This window comes from Acinonyx jubatus, chromosome B3 (genome assembly GCF_027475565.1).
Source record: "Acinonyx jubatus isolate Ajub_Pintada_27869175 chromosome B3, VMU_Ajub_asm_v1.0, whole genome shotgun sequence".
NCBI lineage: Eukaryota > Metazoa > Chordata > Mammalia > Carnivora > Felidae > Acinonyx > Acinonyx jubatus.
The window spans coordinates 6,672,483-6,696,290 of record NC_069386.1 but is presented as its reverse complement, the minus strand read 5'-3'; the positions used below and the strand labels follow the sequence as shown (position 1 = coordinate 6,696,290).

Here is a 23,808-nt window from a genome sequence, read left to right as displayed (position 1 = left end):
TTTCCTTACCTCCCCCTTCACCAGGACAAAAATAACAGTCCTCTTTGGCTTGAGTGTGTGGCTTGGCACAGGATCCTGGCAGCAGCTAGTGGGAGTTTCCACGGGAAGGGGCTCCAACGGACCCATAGAAACATTTTGCCAACCAGTTCCCTACCGCCTTGCTGATTGACCATATCGGGAACCATCTGTACTGTTATTAACTCTACGTCCTTTTCTTTAAATTGACTTGCTTTTAAAAAGAAACCTAACAAAATGGAGCCCCTGGGTGGCTTAGTCAGGTAAGTGTCCGACTTCGGCCCAGGGCATGATCTCATGGTTCGTGGGTTCGAGCCCCACGTGGAGCTCTGTGCTGACAGCTCGGAGCCTGGAGCCTGCTTCGGATTCTGGGTCTCCCTCTCTCCCTGCCCCTCCCCCTCCCCTGCTCATGCTCTCTCTCAAAAATAAATAAGCATTTATATACATATGCCCAACTAAAGTCCTCTTGAATGCCACGACTGCTATCCTGAACCCCCTACCCACCGCCAAGATTCTGCCTGGAGGGATAGCACCCGCTGTGCTCAGGCTCTCTACCTAAGAAATGAGCCCAAAGGAACACGCGAGGTCCAATCCCAGCTAGGTTGTTTTTAAATGCCCAAGGAAACAACATGGAAAGAAAAATAATGCAATCATGATTATTTAGCATGATGGGGCTTCTTTCCTCTGTTTTCCAAATCCTCTGTAATAGCACTCTCAGAATTGAAAAAGTTGATGTACTTGATGTATTTTTGCAAACGACACCAGCTGGCCGCCCCTGCCTTGAAGGGATGGTTTTGGATGAATGATTCTCAAACTTGAGGGGTCATCAGTGTTGTCAGGGTTCGGGGGTGGGGGAGCTTATTAAAAGATAACATGCTGGGGCACCTGGGTGGCTCAGTGGGTTGAGCGTCCAACTTTGGCTCAGGTTATGATCTCACCGTTTGTGAGTTCGAGCCCCATATCAGGCTCTCTACTGTCAACCGGTCAGCATAGAGCCCAGTTCAGATCCTCTGTCCCCTTCCCTCTGCTCCTTCTCTGCTTGTGCTCTCCCCAAAATAAATAAATATTAAAAAAAAAAAAAAGACAACAAGCTGGGGTGCCTGGATAGCTCAGTCGGTTAAGTATCCAACTCTTGATTTTTGCTCAGGCCATGATCTCATGGTTCCTGAGATCGAGCCCTGGGTTGGGCTGTGCACTGAGTGTGGAGCCTGCTTAGGGTTCTCTCTCTCTCTCTCTCTCTCTCTCTCTCTCTCTCTCTCTCTCTCCCTCTCCCTCTTCCTCTCCCTCCCCTCCCTCCCTTTGCCCCTCTTCCCCATTCGCACTCTCTCTCTCTCAAAAGAAATAAACATTTAAAAAAAAAAAAAAAGACAACATGCCACCCCCACCCCAGACTTCCTGAACCAGTGGGACTGGGGTGAGATCTGAGAATCTGCTTTTCTATCAAGCTCCCAGACAATGCTGGTGTTGTTGGTTCAGAGACCACACTTTGCAAATCATGGATTTAGATAAGAGATCCGAGTATGGAGGTGCCTGAGAGGTGCCCTTGATTACTTTTCGTGGGAGCCAGGCCCCTACTTCCGTGGGGATGGCATCCCCTGGAGCCTCACAGAGCAGAGCAGCCAGGTGAGGCGCTTCCTGGTCCCCTCCTTCCTTGCCTTCCCCAGACACTGAGCAAGGCTCCACTAGAAAATGTCTAAACACACCTCTCAAGCAACATTTTGCTGTGGAAGGAACGAGTGAGCTTAAATAGGGCAGGGTTACTAAATCCACACCTCATCTTTCTTCTTCCTTTCTTCCAGGGATCCCTCCAACGTGGCCTCCCACCAGCGCAGCAACAGAGGAGAGCACAGAAGGCCCTTCTGGAACGGAAGTGCCCTCAGCCTCGGAGGAGCCGTCCCCCTCGGAGGAGCCAGCCCCCTCGGAGGAGCCCTTCCCCTGGGAGGAGCCATCCACACTTGCCCCCCCAGTGCCCAGTGGGACTGAGCTGCCAGGCTCTGGGGAGGCATCCGGGGTACCCGAAGTCAGTGGTGACTTCACAGGCAGTGGAGAAGTTTCAGGACATCTGGACTCCAGTGGACAGCCCTCAGGGGAAATTTCAAGTGGACTGCCCTCTGGAGATCTTGACTCCAGTGGTCTCACCTCTGCAGTGGGCTCAGGCCTGCCTGTGGAAAGTGGACTGGCCTCCGGGGATGAAGATAGAATTACAGGGCCCAGCATTCCTAAAGTTGGAGGTGAGGGCCTGGAGACCTCTGCCTCTGGAGTAGGAGACCTCAGCGGGCTGCCTTCTGCAGAAGGTCCAGAAGTCTCTGCCTCTGGAGTAGGGGACCTCAGCGGACTACCTTCTGGAGAAGGTCCAGAAGTCTCTGCCTCTGGAGTAGAGGTCCTCAGCGGGCTGCCTTCTGCAGAAGGTCCAGAAGTCTCTGCCTCTGGAGTAGGGGACCTCAGCGGGCTGCCTTCTGCAGAAGGTCCAGAAGTCTCTGCCTCTGGAGTAGAGGTCCTCAGCGGGCTGCCTTCTGCAGAAGGTCCAGAAGTCTCTGCCTCTGGAGTAGAGGTCCTCAGCGGGCTGCCTTCTGCAGAAGGTCCAGAAGTCTCTGCCTCTGGAGTAGGGGACCTCAGCGGACTACCTTCTGCAGAAGGTCCAGAAGTCTCTGCCTCTGGAGTAGGGGACCTCAGCGGGCTGCCTTCTGCAGAAGGTCCAGAAGTCTCTGCCTCTGGAGTAGAGGTCCTCAGCGGGCTGCCTTCTGCAGAAGGTTCAGAAGTCTCTGCCTCTGGAGTAGGGGACCTCAGCGGGCTGCCTTCTGCAGAAGGTCCAGAAGTCTCTGCCTCTGGAATAGGGGACCTCAGTGGACTTCCTTCTGGAAGAGAAGGTCTAGAGACCTCTGCCTCTGGAGTAGGGGACCTCAGCGGGCTGCCTTCTGCAGAAGGTCCAGAAGTCTCTGCCTCTGGAGTAGAGGTCCTCAGCGGGCTGCCTTCTGCAGAAGGTCCAGAAGTCTCTGCCTCTGGAGTAGGGGACCTCAGCGGACTACCTTCTGGAGAAGGTCCAGAAGTCTCTGCCTCTGGGGTAGAGGTCCTCAGCGGGCTGCCTTCTGCAGAAGGTCCAGAAGTCTCTGCCTCTGGAGTAGGGGACCTCAGCGGACTACCTTCTGGAGAAGGTCCAGAAGTCTCTGCCTCTGGAGTAGAGGTCCTCAGCGGGCTGCCTTCTGGAGAAGGTCCAGAAGTCTCTGCCTCTGGAGTAGAGGTCCTCAGCGGGCTGCCTTCTGCAGAAGGTCCAGAAGTCTCTGCCTCTGGAATAGGGGACCTCAGCGGACTACCTTCTGGAGAAGGTCCAGAAGTCTCTGCCTCTGGGGTAGAGGTCCTCAGCGGGCTGCCTTCTGCAGAAGGTCCAGAAGTCTCTGCCTCTGGAGTAGAGGTCCTCAGCGGGCTGCCTTCTGCAGAAGGTCCAGAAGTCTCTGCCTCTGGAATAGGGGATCTCAGTGGACTTCCTTCTGGAAGAGAAGGTCTAGAGACCTCTGCCTCTGGAGTAGGGGACCTCAGCGGGCTGCCTTCTGGAGTAGAGGGTCATCATCCAGAGACTTCTGCTTCTGGAGTAGGGGACCTCAGTGAATTTTATTCTGGAGGGGAGGGTCTGGAGACCTCTGCTTCTGGAGCTGAGGAACTCAGTGGGTTGCCTTCTGGAAAAGAAGACTTGATTGGGTCAGCTTCCGGAGACTTGGACTTAGGCAGAATACCTTCTGGAACTCTAGGAAGCGGGCAAGCTCCAGAAGCAAGTGGCCTTCCATCTGGATTTAGTGGTGAGTATTCTGGGGTGGACCTTGCAAGTGGCCCATCCTCTGGCCTACCTGACTTTAGTGGACTTCCCTCTGGATTCCCAACCGTCTCCCTGGTGGATACTACATTGGTGGAAGTGGTCACAGCCACCACTGCAAGTGAACTGGAAGGGAGGGGGACTATTGGCATTAGTGGTGCCGGAGAAACATCTGGGCTGCCCTTCAGCGAGTTGGACATTAGTGGGGCAGTTAGCGGACTCCCGTCAGGAGCTGAACTCAGTGGCCAAGCCTCTGGGTCTCCTGACATCAGTGGGGAAACATCTGGATTCTTTGGTGTCAGTGGACAGCCATCAGGATTTCCTGACATCAGCGGGGGAACATCTGGGCTTTTTGAAGTCAGTGGGCAGGCATCAGGGTTTTCTGGGGAAACATCTGCAGTGACTGAGCTCAGTGGACTGGTCTCCGGCCAACCAGATGTCAGTGGAGAAGCTTCTGGAGTTCTTTCTGGCAGTGGTCAACCATTTGGCATAACCGACCTGAGTGGGGAAACATCTGGGTTCCCTGGTGTCAGTGGCGTGACCTCTGGAATCCCTGACCTGGTTCCCAGTGCCGTGAGTGGCAGCGGTGAATCTCCTGGCATTACATTTGTGGACACCAGTTTGGTCGAAGTGACCCCAACTACATTTAAAGAAGAAGAAGAAGGCTTGGGGTCTGTGGAACTCAGTGGACTCCCTTCAGGGGAGGCAGGTCTGTCAGGCACATCTGGGATCATGGATGTCAGTGGACAGTCTTCTGGAGCAGTTGACTCCGGCGGGTTTACCTCCCCGCCTCCAGAATTCAGTGGCCTGCCAAGTGCAGTAGCTGAGGTCAGTGGAGAATCCTCCGGGGCAGAGATCGGGAGCAGCCTGCCCTCAGGAGCATATGACGGCAGTGGACTCGCTTCTGGTTTCCCCACTGTCTCTCTGGTAGACAGGACTTTGGTGGAATCTGTAACCCAGGCTCCAACAGCCCAAGAAGCAGGAGAAGGGCCTTCGGGCATTGTGGAACTCAGTGGTGCCCATTCTGGAGCACCAGACGTGTCTGGAGACCATTCGGGATTTTTGGACCTGAGCGGGCCGCAGTCCGGGCTGGTGGAGCCCAGTGGGGAGCCATCAAGTACTCCGTATTTTAGTGGGGACTTTTCTGGCACTGTGGATGTTAGTGGCGAATCTTCTGCAGCCACGGGCACCAGTGGAGAGGCCTCAGGACTTCCAGAAGTCACTTTAATCACTTCTGAGTTCGTGGAGGGTGTCACTGAACCAACGGTGTCCCAGGAACTTGCACAAAGACCCCCTGTGACACACACACCCCGGCTTTTCGAGTCCAGTGGAGAAGCCTCTGCGTCTGGGGAAATTAGTGGAGCCACCCCCACGTTCCCCGGGTCTGGGGTAGGATCGGTCCCGGAATCCAGCAGCGAGACACCTGCCTTTCCTGAGGCTGGAGCAGGGGCGTCTGCTGCCCCTGAGGCGAGCGGAGGGGCTTCCGGGTCCCCTGATGTAAGTGAAGCCACCTCCACTTTCCCCGACGCTGATGTGGAGGGAGGCTCAGGCCTGGCGGTGAGCGGCAGCACCTCAGCCTTTCCGGAAGGCCCCGGGGAGGGCTCGGCCACCCCGGAAGCGCAGGAGGAGCCAACCACCACCCACGATGTGGGCACAGAGGCATCGGGCTGGGCTTCGGCCACTCCAATGGCTTCTGGAGACAGGACTGAAATCGGCGGAGACCTGTCTGGTCACACGTCAGGGCTGGACGTGGTCATCAGCACCAGCGTCCCAGAGTCTGAATGGACCCAGCAGACCCAGCGCCCTGCAGAGGCACACCTAGAAATCGAGTCCTCAAGCCCCTTGCACTCAGGAGAAGAGACCCAAACAGCCGAAACAGCCACCTTCCCCACAGATGCTTCCATCCCAACTCCTCCAGGAGGGACAGATGAATCCGCGGTAACCATTGCAGGTATTGTTGGGATTTCTTTTTTTCCTTAAATGTGTTCGGGGAGTTCAGGCTGTAGCATAGTAGGAGGCAGTGTAAATTCAAGCTTCACTACAGATTAGCTGTGCAGCCTCAGGTAAGTTTCTTAACCTCTCTGAGCCTCCCTGTAAAAGGGGAATAGTACCAGGGACTATTAAACAGGATATAAATATATACCGAGCAAGCACTTAGCGTCCTGCTTCTCACATGGCACACACTTAGTGATTAGTGGTTGTTACTGTTACAGTGGCGTTACATCACAAGAACATTGATATGTGAATTCAACTATCTGTACTTGGCAGAGGGAGAGAGGAGGATGACTGTTTACACGATGCTAGAAATTCTACTCATGCCCCTTCCCCGTGGAGTTTCTCTTTCTTCGTGAGAGGAGAGAACGAATCTGATGACATCTATGCCCAGATATTTATTTCGTGTAGGGATAAGACCTGCACAATTTAGGAAAGTATGAAGTGTCATCTTGGCTGTCCTAAAGTGTCATTTAGTCCCCACCCCAGTACAGGTGACTTCTCTGTACAATGGTGATGGTCTCACCTCGACGCAGCCCAAGCACCAGGCACTGGAAGCCGATGATTTTCCCCTGCTTTTTGCCTTGGGATCCCTTGCCCCTCCCTCTGGGCCGAGAGACCTTTCCCGGTCAAAGAGCCCCACCCCCTCCCCCAGGATGCTAGGGCTAGGTGCCCAAGAAGGACAGAGACTCCAAAAACATGCTGACCCAAAGCAGCCTTGTGGGCTTCAGGGGTCCTTGTGCCCCAACCTTGAGGTCACAACCCCAGGCCGCTGTGTTCTTGACGCTCAGCATCTCCCTGAGAGCTGCAGCCCCTGCCAGGTCCTGTGCCAAGGAGCCCTGTGGCAGTGCAATCTGCCAGGAGACAGAGGGACACATCACATGCCTGTACCCCCCTGGCCCCACCGGCAAGAACTGCAACATAGGTAAGACCCTCATCGGCCGTGGGGGTGCAGGCAGGGGCAGGAGGGCGACTCCTTCGTCCCTAGAAGGGGCCACAGGTCAGAGGAGGCAACCGAGGCCAGCGGAGGCTCGAGCTTCTCAGACCAGAGAGGAGAGGTATGCAGTGACGCGTCAGTGTAGAAGCCACAGGGTAAACATTCTACTCTACGTGGAGTTTACGAGATAAAGTTCAAGTAGTTAAACTAAAAGGTAGTTCATCTTTTTGTTAAGCCAAAGATTGTTGTTAAATTTTTTTAATGTTTATTTTGAGAGAGAGACAGACAGGGCATGAGCGGGGGAGAGGCAGAGAGAGAGGGAGACACAGAATCCAAAGCAGGCTCCAGGCTCCCAGCTGTCAGCTCAGAGCCCGACACGAGGCTCGAACTCATGTGAGATCATGACCTGAGCCAAAGTCGGAAGCTTAACTGACTGAGCCACCCAGGCGCCCCAAGCCAAAGATTCTTTTATGAGTCAAACACAACATATGCTTGAATTTTGAAGGGAAAACATCACTTCTGAGAAGTGTGGAGGGAGGATGTAGACGGGAAAGAGCAGGTCATGCCTCCGAGAGGGCTGTCTTGCATCGGGCCGAGCCACCCTCTCTGGGAAAGCGCTGCAGACCCCTCCGTGCCTGGCCCTGAGCGGAGTTCGGGTCCCCTTCTTCCCCTGAGGGAAACGGCAGGCAGTACTTACTTGTCATCCCCAGCTCCAGGGTTCACGGTGGCAAGTCGGCCGTGACCTGGCAGCCCCCTGCCCCTGGGCACCCACCACCCTGGGGCCCTCTGTCCTTAGCCATGGGTGAAGCAGCTTGTGGGACAGGTGAGGAGCCTGGGGAGTCCTCTGACTGGAGGTGGCGCCCCGAACGAGATGATGAGATTCTACCCGTGTTCCCTGAACACTTGGAGGTCTGTGGCCATGCGAACACTTCATTTTGTCAGATCGCCACCCGGAAGGGAAGAGATGCCCAGTTACCTCCAAGCTCATTCTCTTGGGTTGGGTCTCCGCACTGCCCCCACGCCCTCACCGCAGCCTCTGTCCCAGGGTCTTTTCTAGGACATGTGCAAAATCAGAGCCATGAGTCCTGGGGGGAAGCAAATACTACTAGACAAATAGGGCTGGGCACCTATCCTCCAGGAGCCGTTACATCGTGCACAAGGAAAGATTTTTGTGTTTGTATATATTGACATATATGTAAATACCTCCTAATATATGCTCATGTAATACAAATATGCTGTATATACACAGCATACACAGGAAATATTCTGTATAAACAGGCACTAGGTTGACTATGAATTCACTCTTTTCTCCACTTGGGTCAGCCTCTGGCCAAGTGTCAAGGCCGTGACTAAGAGCACTGGGGGCCTCTGTGGCCAGAGGAGTGGACTCTCCTAGGACAGTCCTGGCCCTGCCACCTAGGAGGCAGTATGTCACAGGGCCACAGTCACCTCGGGGGCTAGAGTCACGGGCCTCGTCATCCACCTCGATGGGAGGGCAGGGCACTGCCTCTGTCCTGAGAGAGGCTGCCCCTGCAGGAACCCTGGGGAGGCCCTGTGTGTGTGCTTTCCAGCTAGTGGGGCTCTGACTCCTCGGTCAGCAGTGGGAATGGCTCTGTCTGTCCTGTGAGTGGCAACCCTGGCGGACATCATGTCTGGTGTGCAAGCACTTCCTCCCTCCGGGTGTGCGGGGGGGGAGGGGGGGGGAGGACAGCAGGGCCGCCTGTCTCGAGTGAGGTGTTAAGGGAGCTCAGCCTGAGTCGGAGAGGAGCAGACTTGGAGCCCAGCAGGACTTCCTGGACAGTCGCCAGGACCAGAACGCCCTCGCCCTCTTTTCGTGTCTTCTGACACCTCCCTCCATCCTTAGCAACTCCTTCCCTAAGCAAAAACGGGACACTGGGATCAGAAGTCACAGCAGGGCTCATGAAATGAGAAGTAGGTGGCAATCGACCCTAATTGATCTGCTGGAAGGACAGCCCTTCTCTGACCGGGTGTATTTCCAAAGGGCTTTCTTCCCCACGACATCCTCCCAGACAGCTCTGTGGGTAGCTTGGCAGTTATTCCCCTTCGAAACGGAAGCACAGAGCGGTCAAGTAATTTCCCTCACCCCTTTGAGTGAGTCAAATGCAGAACAGGGGTCTTCATTCACTTGTTTAACACGCTCAGCCAAGTAGGAAGCTCCCTCTTGAACATAATAATGAGTTGCCGGTCTTAAAGAGCCGGAAGATGAACTTCAGGGCGACCAGAATGGAGAGAGGTTTTAGAAGTGGGGCTTGGCCAGTGAGAAACCCACAGCCAAGCCCTTAGTACCTCGTTTGTAATAGGGTCAATCAAAGGTAGTGGTTCTCGGCTTTAGAAAATTCTGAGGCCTGGGGTCCCACGCCCACAGATTCTGATTGAAATGGTCCTGTGACCTTGGCACTGGGTTGTTTTCTTTTATTTATTGTTTTTAATGTTTATTTATGTGGGGGGAGGGGCAGAGAAAGAAGGAGAGAGAATCCCAAGTAGGCTTCTCCCTGTCAGCGCAGAGCCCGACGCAGGGCTTGAACTCAGGAACGGTGAGATCTGGCACGGGCGGGGGTTAAGACCACCCAGGTGACTCCACTGTGCGGTCAGTGCTGAGAAACTGAGGAATAAGGAATACCTGAGTACAGCATCTGGCCCAAAAAAGTATTAATAAAAATTACTTCTGGGGCACCTGGGTGGCTCAGTCAGTTAAGGGTCCGACTTCGGCTCAGGTCACGATCTCGCAGTCCGTGAGTTCGAGCCCCACGTCGGGCTCTGTGCTGATGTCTCAGAGCCTGGAGCCTGTTTCCGATTCTGTGTCTCCCTCTCTCTCTGACCCTCCCCCGTTCATGCTCTGTCTCTGTCTCAAAAATAAATAAACGTTTAAAAAAAAATTTTTAAAAAATTACTTCTGCTTCCCCATCTCTTACTCTGCTGGTTAGGGAAAGCTTTATCATCCCAAAGAGCAGGTGTCGAGGATGCTTCCGAAAGGCCGGAGGAGCATGCTAATCTCCCCAGGTGACCCACTGTTGTCCTGTGCTGGGACTGGGAAACACAGGCTGTTGAAAGACTATAGGTCAGTGTTCTCCAGGCGCCAGAGGGAGCAAGCTATAGCATTATTCCTGTGGCAGTGTTTGAATACTCAGGGTCATCTTTCACCTAATAAGTGAGGTTGGAGGCTGTGTTTCATCCTTAAAAGAAAGTATTTGACAGTTGCCATCAGCTTGTTTTGTCAACATGCCGTAGACAAGTTCTTGACAAATTATTCATCTGTACTCCTGATGACTATTCAGATTCTTTAGCGATTAGAAGCAGGGCTATGCCACTCCCATCCACTTAAAAAGCAGCAGCGGGGCCACCTGGGTGAGTCACTCGGTTAAGCGTCCGACTCTTGACTTCGGTTCAGGTCACTATCTCATGGTTTGTGAGATCGAACCCTGTGTCAAGCTGTGCGCTGAATGCAGAGCCTGCTTGGGATTTTTCTCTCCCTCTCTCTCTGCCTCTTCCCCTGATCATACTCTCTCTTTCTCTCAAAATAAGTAAATAAACTTTAAAAAAAAAAAAAAAGGCAGCAGCATCTGCCCCACCTATGTTGCTGACATTTGCTGAGCTTTCTGGCTCTGAGGTTTTAAACCCTGTTGCTCCTTGGAATCACCTGGATGCTTTTTTAAAGTCACTGCACCTGGGCCCCACCTGGAGCTACTCTGATGCGATCATTGGTCTGAAGAGGGTCTCTGGCATTGGTATTTTTTAAAAATCCTTTTTAAAGACGTGTTAACTACAGGGTGTAACTACGTGTACACCCAAGGTGGGAACATGCTACCTCACGTCCAATTTCCCGGCCATCCCGGTGCCGGGTGGATTTCTCTAAACTCTGGGGTTGGAAGGGCGTGAACTTAAAATTTAATCAGCCTCTTTTCGGTCTTAACCACCATTCTCCGTTTTGTAGGCTTGAGACTCCGATCTGTGATCTGACACGGTCTCTTCCCCTAGAGCAGAAATGTTTGAAGTTCAGTGAAATCTTAGCCCTGGGTGGGGAAAATGCTTTCAGAGCAAGTGAAAATACAAGGTTACAAGTGAAAACACAAATCACACCTTCATGACTTGACGTAACTAAAAAGTCTACGGGCAGGTTTTAACAGGGAACTAAGGTTGGCCCTTGAATAGCACTGGGGGTTGGGGGTGCAGCCCCCATATGGTCGACAATCTGCGTATAAATTCTGACCCCCCCCCAACTACTAATAGCCTACTGTGGACCAGAAGCCTTAGTGATAACATAAACAATCGATTAATACTTATTTTGTATGTTCTGTGTATTATATGGAACTCTTTTTTTATGTTTTATTTATTTTTGAGAAAGAGAGAGCATGAGCAGGGAAGGGCAGAGAGAGAGAGGGAGAGAGGATCCGAAGCAGGCTTTGTGCTGACAGCAGTGAGCCCAATGCGGGGCTGGAACTCACAGGCTGTGAGATCACAACCTGAGCTGAAGTCAGACGCTCAATCGACCGAGCCACCCAGGTGCTTCTATGTATTGTATTCTTATAATAAAATAAGCTAGAGAAAAGAACATCATGGGGGGGGGGGGGGCGGGCACCTAGTTGCCTCAGTCAGTAGAGTGTGTGACTCCTGAGCTTGGGGTCATGAGTTTAAGCCCCACATGGGGCATAGAACTTAATTTTTAAAAAGGAAAATTATAAGGAAGAGAAAATACATTTACAGTATTGTACTGTAAAAAATCTACATGTAAGTGGACCTACACACAAACCCATGTTGTTCAGAGGTCAACTATAATTGAATTTAAGAAGCAGGATATTAAAGTTACATTCAGGATCAACCTTTAGAAATATAAGACCTAATTGTACAGTTATAGCATACTGTTTAATGATGTTTATTTTTTTAAGTTTGTTTATTTTTGAGAGAGAGAGAGAGAGTAGGAGCAGGAAAGAGACAGAGAGACAAGGAGAGAGAGAGAAAATCCCAAGCAAGCTCCACACTGTCAGTACAGAGCCCAGCCTGGGGCTTGAACCCACAAACTGTGAGATCATGACCTGAGCCAAAACCAAGATTGACTGAGCCACCCAAGTGTCTCGTCACGTTTATTTTTTTTAAGTTTTTTAAATTTATTGTATGTGAGAGAGAGAGCAAATGGAAGGGGCAGAGGAGGGGGGAGAGAGAATCCCAAGCAGGCTCTGCACTGTCAGCACAGACCCCAATGCGGGGCTCGAACTCACGGACCATGAGAACATGACCTTAGCTGAAACCAAGAATCCGACGCTTAACTGACTGAGCCACCCAGGCATCCCCTATCATGTTTATGTTAAAAGCAAATTGGAACTGATAAGTATGTTCTTGCAACCCTCCTATCAATTGTGATAGACCAGAAAGCAAATGTATTTACTCGGGTCTGTCCATCTGATTGATCCTAGGTCTTCGCAGGGTGCAGAACATCCACTGGGTTAAGAAATGGTCTCTGTGCTTCTTGAGGGGATTTTCTCCCATCTTTGTCCAGGAAAGTTATGTCCAGGATCACCACATATAGCTGCACAGGTTGTACACTGAACAACTTGAGGGTTACCATTCATATCACAGTCTTTATGATTGGCAACCCCTTCAGTTGGGTATCACCTGAGTAAAATACCTGCTGTCACTCAGCCTTTTCTATGAGCCAAATAAAGTCCCTCTCCCTTGGAGGGTCTTAGGCTCTGACAGGAGCAAAAACCAGACAAGACCTGTTCAGCATGGAGGCCTGAGGTCTCCAATTCAGATGCCAAAGTGATCACTTGGAAATATCTTTATTCCCCTTGCCTTTACCGGGGGATTCTCTGTTATTTTCTCCCCTAAGTTGGAGGTATCTCTAGAGGGCCTGGTTCCGGAACAAATCATCCCTTTTGGTGATAGTAGTAGGGAGAGGACTCAGTTCTGACACTCCCCAGGGTTCCTGCTCAGAGATGACAGGGGAGCCCTTGGCCGGTGCAGCAGAAATGGTAACGAGGCGCTGAGATCCAAGACTTCAGTGTCCCTCTCCCTCCCCAGGGGACAGAGGCCCAACTTCCAGCCTCAGTGTCGGATTCTTCCACCTCTTCCAGTCTGTCCCCCTGGCTTACCTACGTGGGCAGGCCACTTCTCGTGTTCCCCTACGGGTACTGCGACATGTGACACCTGTGCCCCATAGGGCTCCTGGGAGGGTCACGTGTGGGGGACACTTAGCATCTGGCTCAGGGAAGATTGTGAAAGACCGGTTCCTTCTCTTTCCTCTCTTCCTTCATGCGGTCTGCCCATTGCCCAAAGCCCTTCCGTCCCCCGCCCTCTGTCACCCTGTCTGGGGTCCCCCATCCTGTGCTCAGCCCAGCTCAACTCCTCTTGCGGTTCCAGAAGATGAGCAATGTCCCAACTGCCCTTCACAGAAAGAGGTGGGCACTGCCAGGCTGCGGTGGCTCTTCCAGCCAGAGGGAGAGGAGATGAGGCAGGACAGGCCTGCGGGGCTCCCGGGAAAGCCCCACAGGGGACGCTCAGCCCTCTTCCTCCGGCTGAAGGCCCCCCCCGCTCTAAACTGCCCAGCTGGCACCCACGGGCTCTCTGGTCTTCTCATTGGTGAACCCCGGGCCCTGCACAACACAGCTTCTGAACCCAGGAACTGGTTCCCCGAGTTGCGGTCTCTCACCCTGCTCAGATTATGTGCCAAAACCAGGAGGAAAAGGACACTGCCGACCCCCCCCCCACCACCCCCCCCCCGGGGCCTCAGGCCAACTGGGGGCCAATGATGTGAAGGGAGCCACTTGGCCTGACTTCCTGCCCCTCCCCCACGGTTGCCCAGAGGCCCCAGGGCCGATGTCTGGCTCTTCTCCCACAGGCCACTCCTGTCCCCTGCTCTGTAGAACTGCTTTAGCGCCTACATTTGCTTAATCCCCCCTCGCCCAGGTGCTTCCTGTGACCCATAATGACGCTTAGTGGACAAAAGAGAACAGGGGCTCTCCTGGAGCAGGAGGGCAGCCCCAGCTTCCGCCCAGCCCACCGGCCTGACCTATTGCTGCTACTGCTGCTGCTGGGAATCCTGGTGCATGCTGGGAATCCAAGTGCATGCTGGGACTCCGGTCAGTTCCTCCATGCATTTTGGTTTCGCTTGGAACAGTTCCAACCTTGGAACTGTTGGTTTCTAGTCCGTGGTGTGCACTCCCCGAGATGAAGGTAAGAACTCCGTGGGAACAGAGAGACACCTGAGGACTTGAGTGCGTGGGAACCGGCCACCCACTGCACAAACCCAACTCTGATCCTGAAGACGTCTACTGTGCACCAGCTAGCAAAAAGGATCCACAAGAAAGTGTTCTTGACTTCTTAGGAGGGGACTGACTCTGAGGTCTAGGCTGCTGCTATGAGAGGCGAGAACTAATCCTGGAACATGTGCAAGACGCTGCTCACGTGGACGCCACCCGTGGATATGTTGGGTCCTGAAGGTGGTGCAAACGCAGCTGCACACACTGAGGCTTTGCCGTATATCGTGATGCCCCATGAGCCAGTGGCACCCATTCATTGAAGCATCTTATTGACCCCCTGGGAAGAAGAGCTTCATAAGACCTTTTAGCAAGTTCCCAGGGGAAGTACCCCAGAAAAAAACCAGCAGCGGCCTTTATGATATAAATACGAAGAGAGTAAAAGATCCCCAGGTCTCTGGCTTCTGAGAAAGACATGGAAAAACTGGATTAGGAGATCCAGTTCTCACCTTGGCTACTGGATGAAAATTTGAGGCGAAGACCAATGACTTAACAGCTCAAGTCCCACAAAGAAGTTGGATCAGAAAGAACATCTTGGGCCTGAAGAACAGAAGGGAGGAAGAGTATGCCTGGGAGGAATAAGCCTGCCGTACCTCAGGATGATAGGTGGCCACTTACTAAGTGGCTCACCAACTTTATTTATTTATTTATTTATTTATTTATTTATTTATTTATTTATTTGAATTAGAGATTGCAGGGGAGAGGGGTGGGGGGGGGGAGAGAGAGAGAGAGAGAGAGAGAGAGAGAGAGAATCTAAAGCAGGTTCCATGTTCAGCATGGATCCCAACGCGGGGCTTGATCCCACGACCCCAGGATCACGACCCAAGCTGAAATGAAGAGTCAGATGGTCAACCCACTGAGCCACGCATGTGCCCCAGTGGCTCCCCAGCTTCAAACACTGGTTTCCCACTGGCCAGAATGGAGCCCCTCTAGAAACTGTGACTCACTGGAGGTGTCCACGTTCTAAGGCCCTAAGCTGGAAGGAACATGGGAAAATGTTGGGCTGGTTTGTCTTCCTCCCGTGAAGAGAATGATGCTGGCTTCATCTTTGTTAGATACTCTAGAATCTGATTTACTGAAGACAACGATGGTATCTGCAACCCCCCAAAACTGAAGGAGTCTCATGAGAATATCCCATGGTGCCGTTCTCTCCTGGCTCAGTACTCTGCAGACCACTTCAGCTTTTTGTCCTCGTACTCCATGCATGGCTTTGCCCTCTTGCCTTGGTTCATAACTACAGAGAAGATAGGAAAAGAAAAGAGTTCTAACCAGACTTCAACAACTTGACCTCCAGGGTCCTCGCTCAGCACCATGTTCAGAGCCGGTTCAGACCCCAAGGCCTCTCGAAATAGTCACCGGAGAAGGCATCTTGGAGGAGCCGTGCAATGGGTGTTTGCCTTCAGAAGCACCAGATCTCTTCACCACTGGGAAACCTGGCTGTGGTGCTCCCAGCCTGCCCGTCGAGAATCACACACATCCAGGAAAACCCTTGTTGGATCTTTGGCTCAGCGCTCCAATATGGCGGCAGCAGCGGCAGCAGCAGCAGCAGCAACAGTAACAGTTCTTAGGAAATCCAGCCACCCTTCCCAGGGCTCTGGAGAGCAGCAGGGCTGGCCACCCGTAAAGAACCTACAATGCTTTCAAAGCTGGAGTTGCTGGCAGGAGTCCTAATGGTGGCCCTTGGTTTCTTGCAGACATTGATGAGTGCCTCTCAAGCCCTTGTCTGAATGGAGCCACCTGCGTGGACGCCATCGACTCTTTCACATGCTTATGCCTTCCCAGCTACCGAGGGGACCTGTGTGAGATTGGTACGGCCGTCTCGGCTTCAGCTAATGTTACTAACTGCTGCACCCCCTCCTTCTCCTTCACCCTTCCCTTCTAACCACAGGCTCTGGGCCCTGGCTGGGGGCCCCCAAGGTCCCTCCAGACAGCCATTTCAGGGGCCACGACCGAGAAGTCTGCCTCACTCACTCCCACTTTTCCTGCTGCTCCTTGTGGCAACCCTCCTCCGGGGCATTGGCTGATCTGACCGCAGGAGAGACACGCAGGCCGGGCCAGCCTGCACTTTGGAAGGCGGGGCTCTGGGGGACCTTTAAAACACTAACCTTCTTCAGGGCTTCCAGACCTGCTGAGACCGCATCAAGGTCGGTGCATGCATAAGAGGACAGAGCTGATCCCGTGCCTTTGTCTTGAAGGAAGCTGTGGGTGGGAGTAATTAATTGGTTCTCGCTCCAAATGACACCAAAGATCTTCCAGCAGTCATGAGCATGCGTCTGCCCACTCTATTGCCCGTGGGACCTCCGCGGCCCCTCTGTGGCCTCGGGAGCCACCATGCCACACTGGCCACGCCGCCTCTCTCTTCTGTGGCAAGAGCTGTGTTCTGTCTGCCTGAGAGCTCCCATGTCACCAGCAGGCTCAAGTCATGCTTGAGCAGGGACTGCTGCCCGTCACCTTGCCACCACCACCATGACAGCTGCCATGTCATGGCAAAAGGCTGGCCAGAGACGACAGAGCCTCGCTGCAAGGGGCAGGGGCTGAGTTTCCCCCTCCTGGGCCTTGCCAACCCCCTGCTCCTCCACCTGGGCCGGACTCTGCCAGGGGAGCTGTGTGCCCGGAACTTCCCAGGGCTGGCTGGAGCCCTCGGCTCTCTTGCCTCTGGTGCTCCTGGTCTGCCCCCTGCCCTCCAGGATCTCAGGGCCATCCCCACTCAGAAAGGGGGAGATGGGGCTTGTAGTTACTAGTTGCAGTAACCCCCACAGAACTAGAAGCGTGCCGGGGTTCAAAACCATTTTCTATGACCCCTCAAGCTAAATGTCCCAGAAACTTCCAGAAAGCAGATGAAACTCCTGGGCAATCTCCCTTTGGTCCTAAGCAGGGTGGGGAGGAGTTTCGGATTGCATGTTCCTCGGAGGCACCGCTAAGGTTACAGGCCGGTGGAGGAACTTAAGGCTTCTGGAAGAAAAGGCCCGGACCCTCCTCTTTCCCTGCCGCCTCCCACTCTCCACCTCCGCCCCAGGAAACTGGTGCATGGGGTCTTGGCCGGGGGCTGGGAGGGAGGGGAGAGTCATAAGGCTTCTCTCCCCAGGATACCAAAATATTTACGCAGAGGACAAGCATCTGGCGCGTCCTCACGGACAACAGCTCTTAGATGCCAGACCAGGAAAGGAGGTGCTCTGCCAGACTGGAGGCAGGGTCTCCACGGGGCTCTGCACTCTGGCGGGGCACAGAGACGGTGCCGGGTCGCCCAGCTAAGCCAAGCCAGGCTCCGTCTCTTCTCCCGGTTCTGTCCCGCGGGTGTTTCATGGCTCAGCTCCTGGCCCTGCTGCTCCTTCCGGGCTCCCTGCAGTTCGGTCAGTGTCTCCCCAGAGCCACCATCCTGCATGCCCCGCACCCTCCCAGAGCAGCTGTGGCCTCCGGGTTTGCCTGCTCAGCTCGGCCCTCAGCCCTTCCAGCCCTGGAATGAGGTCTCTGGTCTCCCCCGGACGCCGAGCTACCTCTTTGCAGGCACCTTCTTTCCAGACCTTGGCCTCGCTCCATGGAGAAGCAATTGGCTGCAGGGGGCCGGTGACCTTCCCCCCAGCCCTCCTGCTGCTTGACCTCTTCTCCTCAGGCTGCTGGCCTCTGCCTGTCCTCTCTTTCTGCCTTCTCCCGCGTGTCTGTCTCTCAGTCCTGCCAAGCACCCACCCCTCAGCCTAAGCCTCCTTGCCCTCAGGTCCCGGTCCCCCCCATCCTGGGTCAGCCAGACTATCGGTAGCACCCAGTAAAGGAGGCTCCATTCGGCCTGAGGGGTTCCTGGCCCTGCACTTGGCCCCCAGGCCTGAGCAGCAGCCCTCCCCACCCCCAGGAGAAGGAGGAGGAGGGGGTCTTAGAATTCCCTCTGTCTGCTGGTGTGCTGGCTGCTGTTTAGCAACTGGCTCCTGAAGAGGAAGCAGGAGCCCTGACGCATAGCGCCTGCCAATCTCCCAGGTTTATAACACTCCCGCCAGGACCAATTTCCGGCTACCAGTGAGATGTCGCTGGGGGCAGAGATGGGGAGACGCACTCCCAAGAGCCGGCTCCTGCCCCTGCCTCCGTCCGTCCCCTCAGCCTGCTCCAAGATCTCCAAACCAGTCCCTTCCCCTGAACTCAGAACCCATTACCCACATAGGTTTGTGAGGAGAGAAGCTCCTCCCTCTTTTCACCTGCTCTCCAGAAATTAAATAAAAAGCCGGGGCCCCTGGGTCAAGGACCCCGGGCTGGCTACCTCCTCCTCTGAGAAAGAGGCAGGTATCCTGGGCGCAGCTCAGATCGACAGACTTAGAGCTTTGAGTCATCTTTAAACCCAAAGCAGACTTACTTCTGTCCCTCTGTCCCCACCCGAAGTGCCGTTTCACGCCCCCGGCGCTGCCTGCAGCTCCCTGCCTCCCTCACACACTCCCTATAGCTCCCTGCTTCCCTCCCCGGGGCTCCTGGGAGCCTCTGACCCATGTTGGGCCTCAACCTCAACACCTCCCACCTCGCCACCTCTTTTCTCCAGCCCTGCAGAGCAGAAAAGCTCTGGGGTGGGGTGGGGGTGGGGGGCGACATCAGGGAGAGAAAGGGTGGAGATGTGCCCGGAGGCTCTGGGGCTCCGGGGCCAGGCCTTCCTGGCTTCCAACTTCAACCTCATCCGTATGGGCCTCTCCCTTCAAGGACGGACACTGAAGGCCGGGTGGATGTAGGAATCTGGCGAAAGACTGGCGGCACTGGGCACGCCCAGTCGGCCCCGGGGCCTCTCTCTTCAAGCCCCCGACCTGTGTTGCAGACCAAGAGCTGTGTGAGGAGGGCTGGACCAAGTTCCAGGGCCACTGCTACCGCTACTTCCCCGACCGTGAGAGCTGGGTGGATGCGGAGAGCCGGTGTCGGGCACAGCAGTCACACCTGAGCAGCATTGTCACCCCGGAGGAGCAGGAGTTTGTCAACAGTGAGTGCGGCGGGGCCTCACCCGCCAGACGTCAGCAGACTTGGACCCAGAGAGGCCGCGGGGGGGGTGCAGGGAGGGGTGGAAGGGTGTTTCCGCAACCAGGGCCGCACCGGAAGCCCACCACGTGCCACGGTCAGTGCCAGACTAAGCCCGTGGCTGTCACCAGTCTTCACCAGCTTGGGTGGTGGCTGAAGTGCACTCCGGACGTGCATGTGCGGAGAGCCTTGTCAGGGCCTTAGAAGTAGGTGTCGTGCTCCCAGGAGCCCGCCTACCCCCTGCCACCCCTCCATCCTCTCTGCCTCGGTTTATCAGACACCCTCAGGGTGTCCAGCACCATGCCCAACACCCACACCTCTCTCTAGACAATGCCCAAGACTACCAGTGGATCGGCCTGAACGACAGGACCATCGAAGGGGACTTCCGCTGGTCAGACGGACACTCCTTGGTGAGCCCCGGGGAAGAGTTGGTGGCCCAGAGGAGGGGAGGGAGCAGAGACCCCCAGAGAGGGACATGGTCAGACCACATACACTCACTGAGCAGCTGCTGGGCTGGGAGCCCTGGGGGCAGGGACCGTGTGTGGTTCATCTCTGCCTCTGGAGACCGGCCCAGGGCCGGGCAAGTCGAGTGAACACCGGCTGGGAAGAGGGGGACGAGGAGGGCAATGATGGAATGAAGGCACACCACCAGAAGGGCCACGTGGAAGCTTTAGAGGGCTCCCTTGCCCGCAGAGGACTCGAGTCTGCCCGAGGAGGCGGGCAGACGGAAAGCAATATAGATGCCAAGTAGACAGTACATGTACTCAGCGCTACAGGTCAGCCGAGGACATCAGGGAAGGCTCCCTGGAAGAGGTGAATGGCCACAGAGCCATGTCTCTACCGCCCAATCCTACCTAAGCGAGGCAGCAGTGAGACCAGCCGCTGCCGGAGGGGGAGCGGCATGGGCTCATGGTGAGGGACTGAGAAGAAGGCGGCGTCAAGCTCCTGCCTTATCCTCACCCCTGCCCCCCTCCACCCCACCCCCGGCAGCAATTTGAGAACTGGCGCCCCAACCAGCCGGACAACTTCTTCGTCAGCGGAGAAGACTGCGTGGTGATGATCTGGCACGAGAAGGGAGAGTGGAATGACGTTCCCTGCAATTACTACCTGCCCTTCACGTGTAAAAAGGGCACAGGTGAGCAGCCACCTGGGAGGGGTCCAGCCTGGTTGGAGTCAAGACTTTCGGCTCCTGCCATGGGACCTGGGGGGAGTCCCCCGTCTCCTGACTGCTGATGGCCCTTCACCGCCGACCCGGGGGGTCTAGTGTCCCAGGGCCAAAGACAAGAGCAGGTCCACTCCTAGGGACCGTTGACAGGGACAGGTGATGGTCACAGGCTGGAGGACAGACCAGCCCCTACACACACACACACACACACACACACACACACACAGAGTCCCCTGGGCACCGACACAAGAAAGTCACCCACGATGGCACATGGGTGGGGAGCCCCATTCTCTTTGGTTGTCAGGCCCCCATCCTCAGCTCAGAGTCTGGGGATATTAGAGGTGCTGGTAGAACATGCCCCTCCTTTCCGTCCCTCTTCCCTATACTGGCTGTTTTCTTTCTTTCTTTCTTTCTTTTTAATGTTTAGTTATTTTTGAGAGAGAGAGAGGGAGACAGAGGTTCTGAAGCGGGCTCTGTGCTGACACCAGAGACCCTGATGCGGGGCTCGAACTCACGAACCGTGAGATCACAACCTGAGCCACCCAGGTGCCCTCCTATACTGGCCGTTTTCGTAAAGAAGTCGCAGAAGATCTGCCTGGCTTGCCCCGCCGTTCCCACCTTTCTCCGTCCCTGTTGTCTTTTCCTCGCCCCCTCAAGACCCTCCTTCTATTCCCACCCTGCTGGTCTAAATCACTGAGAACCCCAGACATTATAACCAGTGGTTTCCAGATTCTCGGCACGCCGTGAAAATGCCCCTTTGCCAGCCACCGGTGCTGGTGGCCGGGTGTCCAGGCTCAGTGCCCCTTCCTTGGGCTCTGGGCTGTCTCATCGCAGCCACAGGGGACCATGCGGGCTCATCACTGGCATGCGTCCCTCTGAGAGCTCTTTCTCAAGGGTGTTTGCCCCTCAGTGGCCTGTGGAGACCCCCCGGTGGTGGAGCACGCCAGGACCTTCGGGCAGAAGAAGGACCGGTACGAAATCAATTCCCTGGTTCGGTACCAGTGCACTGAGGGCTTTGTCCAGCGCCATGTGCCCACCATCCGGTGCCAGCCCAGCGGGCACTGGGAGGAGCCTCGGATCACCTGCACAGACCGTGAGCACCACCCCTCTCCACCCTCGCCGGGCACAGCGTTAGATCCTGCCCCCCTGTCCTCCTTCCTGTTCCGGCAGCACAGCAGCAGCTGGCCCTCGCCTGGGGATCCTGAACACCAGCTGTCTGCACCATCCCTGGGCTCAATCACACTCTCCCCCCCCTGCCCTCAGGGAGGGCTCGCTTTCGGGCGAGGATGAAGGAAAGCGCAGGTGGCCCGCTTTCCCTTCTGACAGCACCTCAAAGCCCCTTTAGCCCAAGTTGGTGCCAAGAAAAAATCAAAACCAGAGAGCGGGGAGGTCAGGTTGCCTCCTCGAGCCCATGCTTTCTGCGGGGAGGGGAGGCGACAGAGAAGGGACGAGCGGGGAGGGGTGAGGCCGGCCCAGCTCCCTTCCAAGCGGTCAAGATTCCCCCGTCTCCCTTTCACTGCAGCCTCCACGTACAAGCGCAGACTACAGAAGCGGAGCTCACGGCCCGCCCGGAGGAGCCGCCCCAGCACTGCCCACTGAAAGCATCCCGGACGCGCCCAGGATGCTGAGCCCAGGAGCCTCGCCAGGCTGACATCCCACACGGATGGGGTCCTCTTCTTGTCGCTTTCTGTCATATAAGGAATTCCATTAAAGAAGGAAAAAAACAAATCCCACATTGTGTATGCACCCACCCAGCCCCCCACCCCCTCCCAAATCGCCAGAACTGCATCTGATTTTCCCCCCAGTGCCAAAGCCAAGCAAACGTATTGTAACCCGTGGACTGAGTTTAGAGACATTTCTTCAATCTCCCGTTGTGCCTTTCCAGGGACCAGCGCAGGGACAGGGGGAGAAGGGGAGGGGTTAAGTTAAATAAAGAAGATTATTTTTTGTTTCCTGACTTTATCCAAGAGCAGTGCAATCGTTGGTTCTTTCACCTCCAGGGAGAGCTAGGGAGGAGGGAGGGAGGGAGGGAGGGGCACGAAGAACTGGAGCCCAAACCGCAGCTGAATGTATTGGATGAGGACCCAGGAGGGCCGCACCATCTGCATCCAGGAGGGAGAAGCCTGGGAGAGAGGGGGCGGGTTCCGCCGAGGGTGAGGGGGCAGGAGAGAGCCATTGGAGGGATCTTCCGCTGCGTGGGGGCCAGGTTCCCTCCCAGGGTCCCTCTTCCAGCGTCCTCCCACCCGGGTCTGCCACCAGAGCAGGTGTCGATCTCGGCAGGGCTGGGTGGGGGGCACTTCCTTCCCAGGGGGAGTGCCCCCCACCCCCTCTCCCCCCTCCCCCACCCCCGGGACTGTGCAGGCACCAGAGTTCCGTGCACCTATTTATATTTTTGAAAACGAGATTATGATAATTATAATAATAAAGACATTGGAAGAGATCTATTTCTTTTCTTTTCCCTTCTTTTTTTTAAAGAGAAGGCAACCAGGGTCTGAGGACTACCGAAAGGGGCTCTTAAGGAACGGAGGCAGTTGGGAACGCGTTTTGAGCAAATGATCCCGAGTTGGGTGAATCTTGTCTGTCCAGAAGGCCTGGCATAGTCACACCTGTTGTGCTTTATTTTTGTGAGGGTGCCTGTACGTTTGATGGACGGTGTGTGTGTGAGAAAGCCAACGGGTGCTGTGTGTGGATTTGCAAGCTGGCACGTGGTCAAAGGACCATGACCGTTAACTCACTTGAGTTAACGAGACGTCTGGTCACTTTGCATAGTTTGGTTCTTTGATGGCAGACTGCTCACACAGGAGTTGGTGGGTAGAGTAAGTCAAGAGCAGAGGCAAAATCAGGATTTATGAGAGGGAACGAAAACAGTTGACGACAGCCTGGAAATGGTGAATCTTTGCCTACACGTAGTTGCGGTTAGCTAGTTAGCTGGCCACCGGCAAAAAGGTCTGGGCATCCTGCCCTTAAGTAGGCTGTAGAATATCAACGAAAACGATTTCTTTTCTTTTCTTTTTTTTTAACGTTTTATTTATTTTTGAGACAGGGAGAGACAGAGCATGAACAGGGGAGGGTCAGAGAGAGGGTGACACAGAATCTATGCAGGCTCAAATTTGAAAACCACAGACATAGTGGTGGGCTCGAACCCACGGGCCGTGAGATCATGACCTGAGCCAAAGCTGGCCACTTAACCGACTGAGCCACCCAGGCGCCCTTCAATGAAAACGATTTCAATCGCTTATGGATTCCCCCAACAGACCTTGAGTTGGGACTACATCAGAACCAAGAGGGTTTGTGACTCAGCTGGTCTGGGGCCGAGAAATTTGCATTTCTAGTAATTTCCCAGGGATGCTGCCTGGCCACACTTTGAGAAGCAAGGGCCTACGTGAAGAAAGGCTGTATAACTTACTGAGAGTGCCCGGGGTGTGCCTGAACAGGGGCAGCGGGTCTGGCTTCCTGAGGCTGGGGGAGGGGGAGCAGAGGGTGAGACACAGAGGGGGCTGGTCTCTGAGATCCTCGGGGTGGGGCACAGCCTCCTCTGTCCCCTGAGAGGCACCTCCCTCTCTTCTGGGCCCAGACACACGGTCTGGGAGTAGAGATGGCGGCAAAGCCGGCCGGGGCCTCCAGCCGCAGGGCCAGCACCGACACA

General features: G+C 55.0%; 1 protein-coding gene across 4 annotated transcripts in view; it reads left to right on the top strand.

Moving 5' to 3' along the window:
• The window catches only part of ACAN (aggrecan), a 67,515-nt gene extending 44,913 nt beyond the window's left edge, over nucleotides 1-22,602 (top strand). The window contains exons 12-19 of one of the 4 annotated variants that reach the window (XM_053223573.1): nucleotides 1,815-2,309; nucleotides 2,367-5,771; nucleotides 15,715-15,828; nucleotides 18,804-18,962; nucleotides 19,325-19,407; nucleotides 19,988-20,132; nucleotides 21,073-21,255; nucleotides 21,685-22,602. In XM_053223573.1, coding sequence (XP_053079548.1) covers nucleotides 1,815-2,309; nucleotides 2,367-5,771; nucleotides 15,715-15,828; nucleotides 18,804-18,962; nucleotides 19,325-19,407; nucleotides 19,988-20,132; nucleotides 21,073-21,255; nucleotides 21,685-21,761 — 4,661 coding nt within the window. In that variant the 3' untranslated portion in view covers nucleotides 21,762-22,602. Of the gene's footprint in view, nucleotides 1-1,814; nucleotides 5,772-6,623; nucleotides 6,738-15,714; nucleotides 15,829-18,803; nucleotides 18,963-19,324; nucleotides 19,408-19,987; nucleotides 20,133-21,072; nucleotides 21,256-21,684 lie in introns of all 4 variants that reach the window. The other 3 variants (XM_053223575.1, XM_053223572.1, XM_053223574.1) reach the window with 3 other exon arrangements.
• The last annotated feature ends 1,206 nt before the right edge of the window (nucleotides 22,603-23,808 follow it).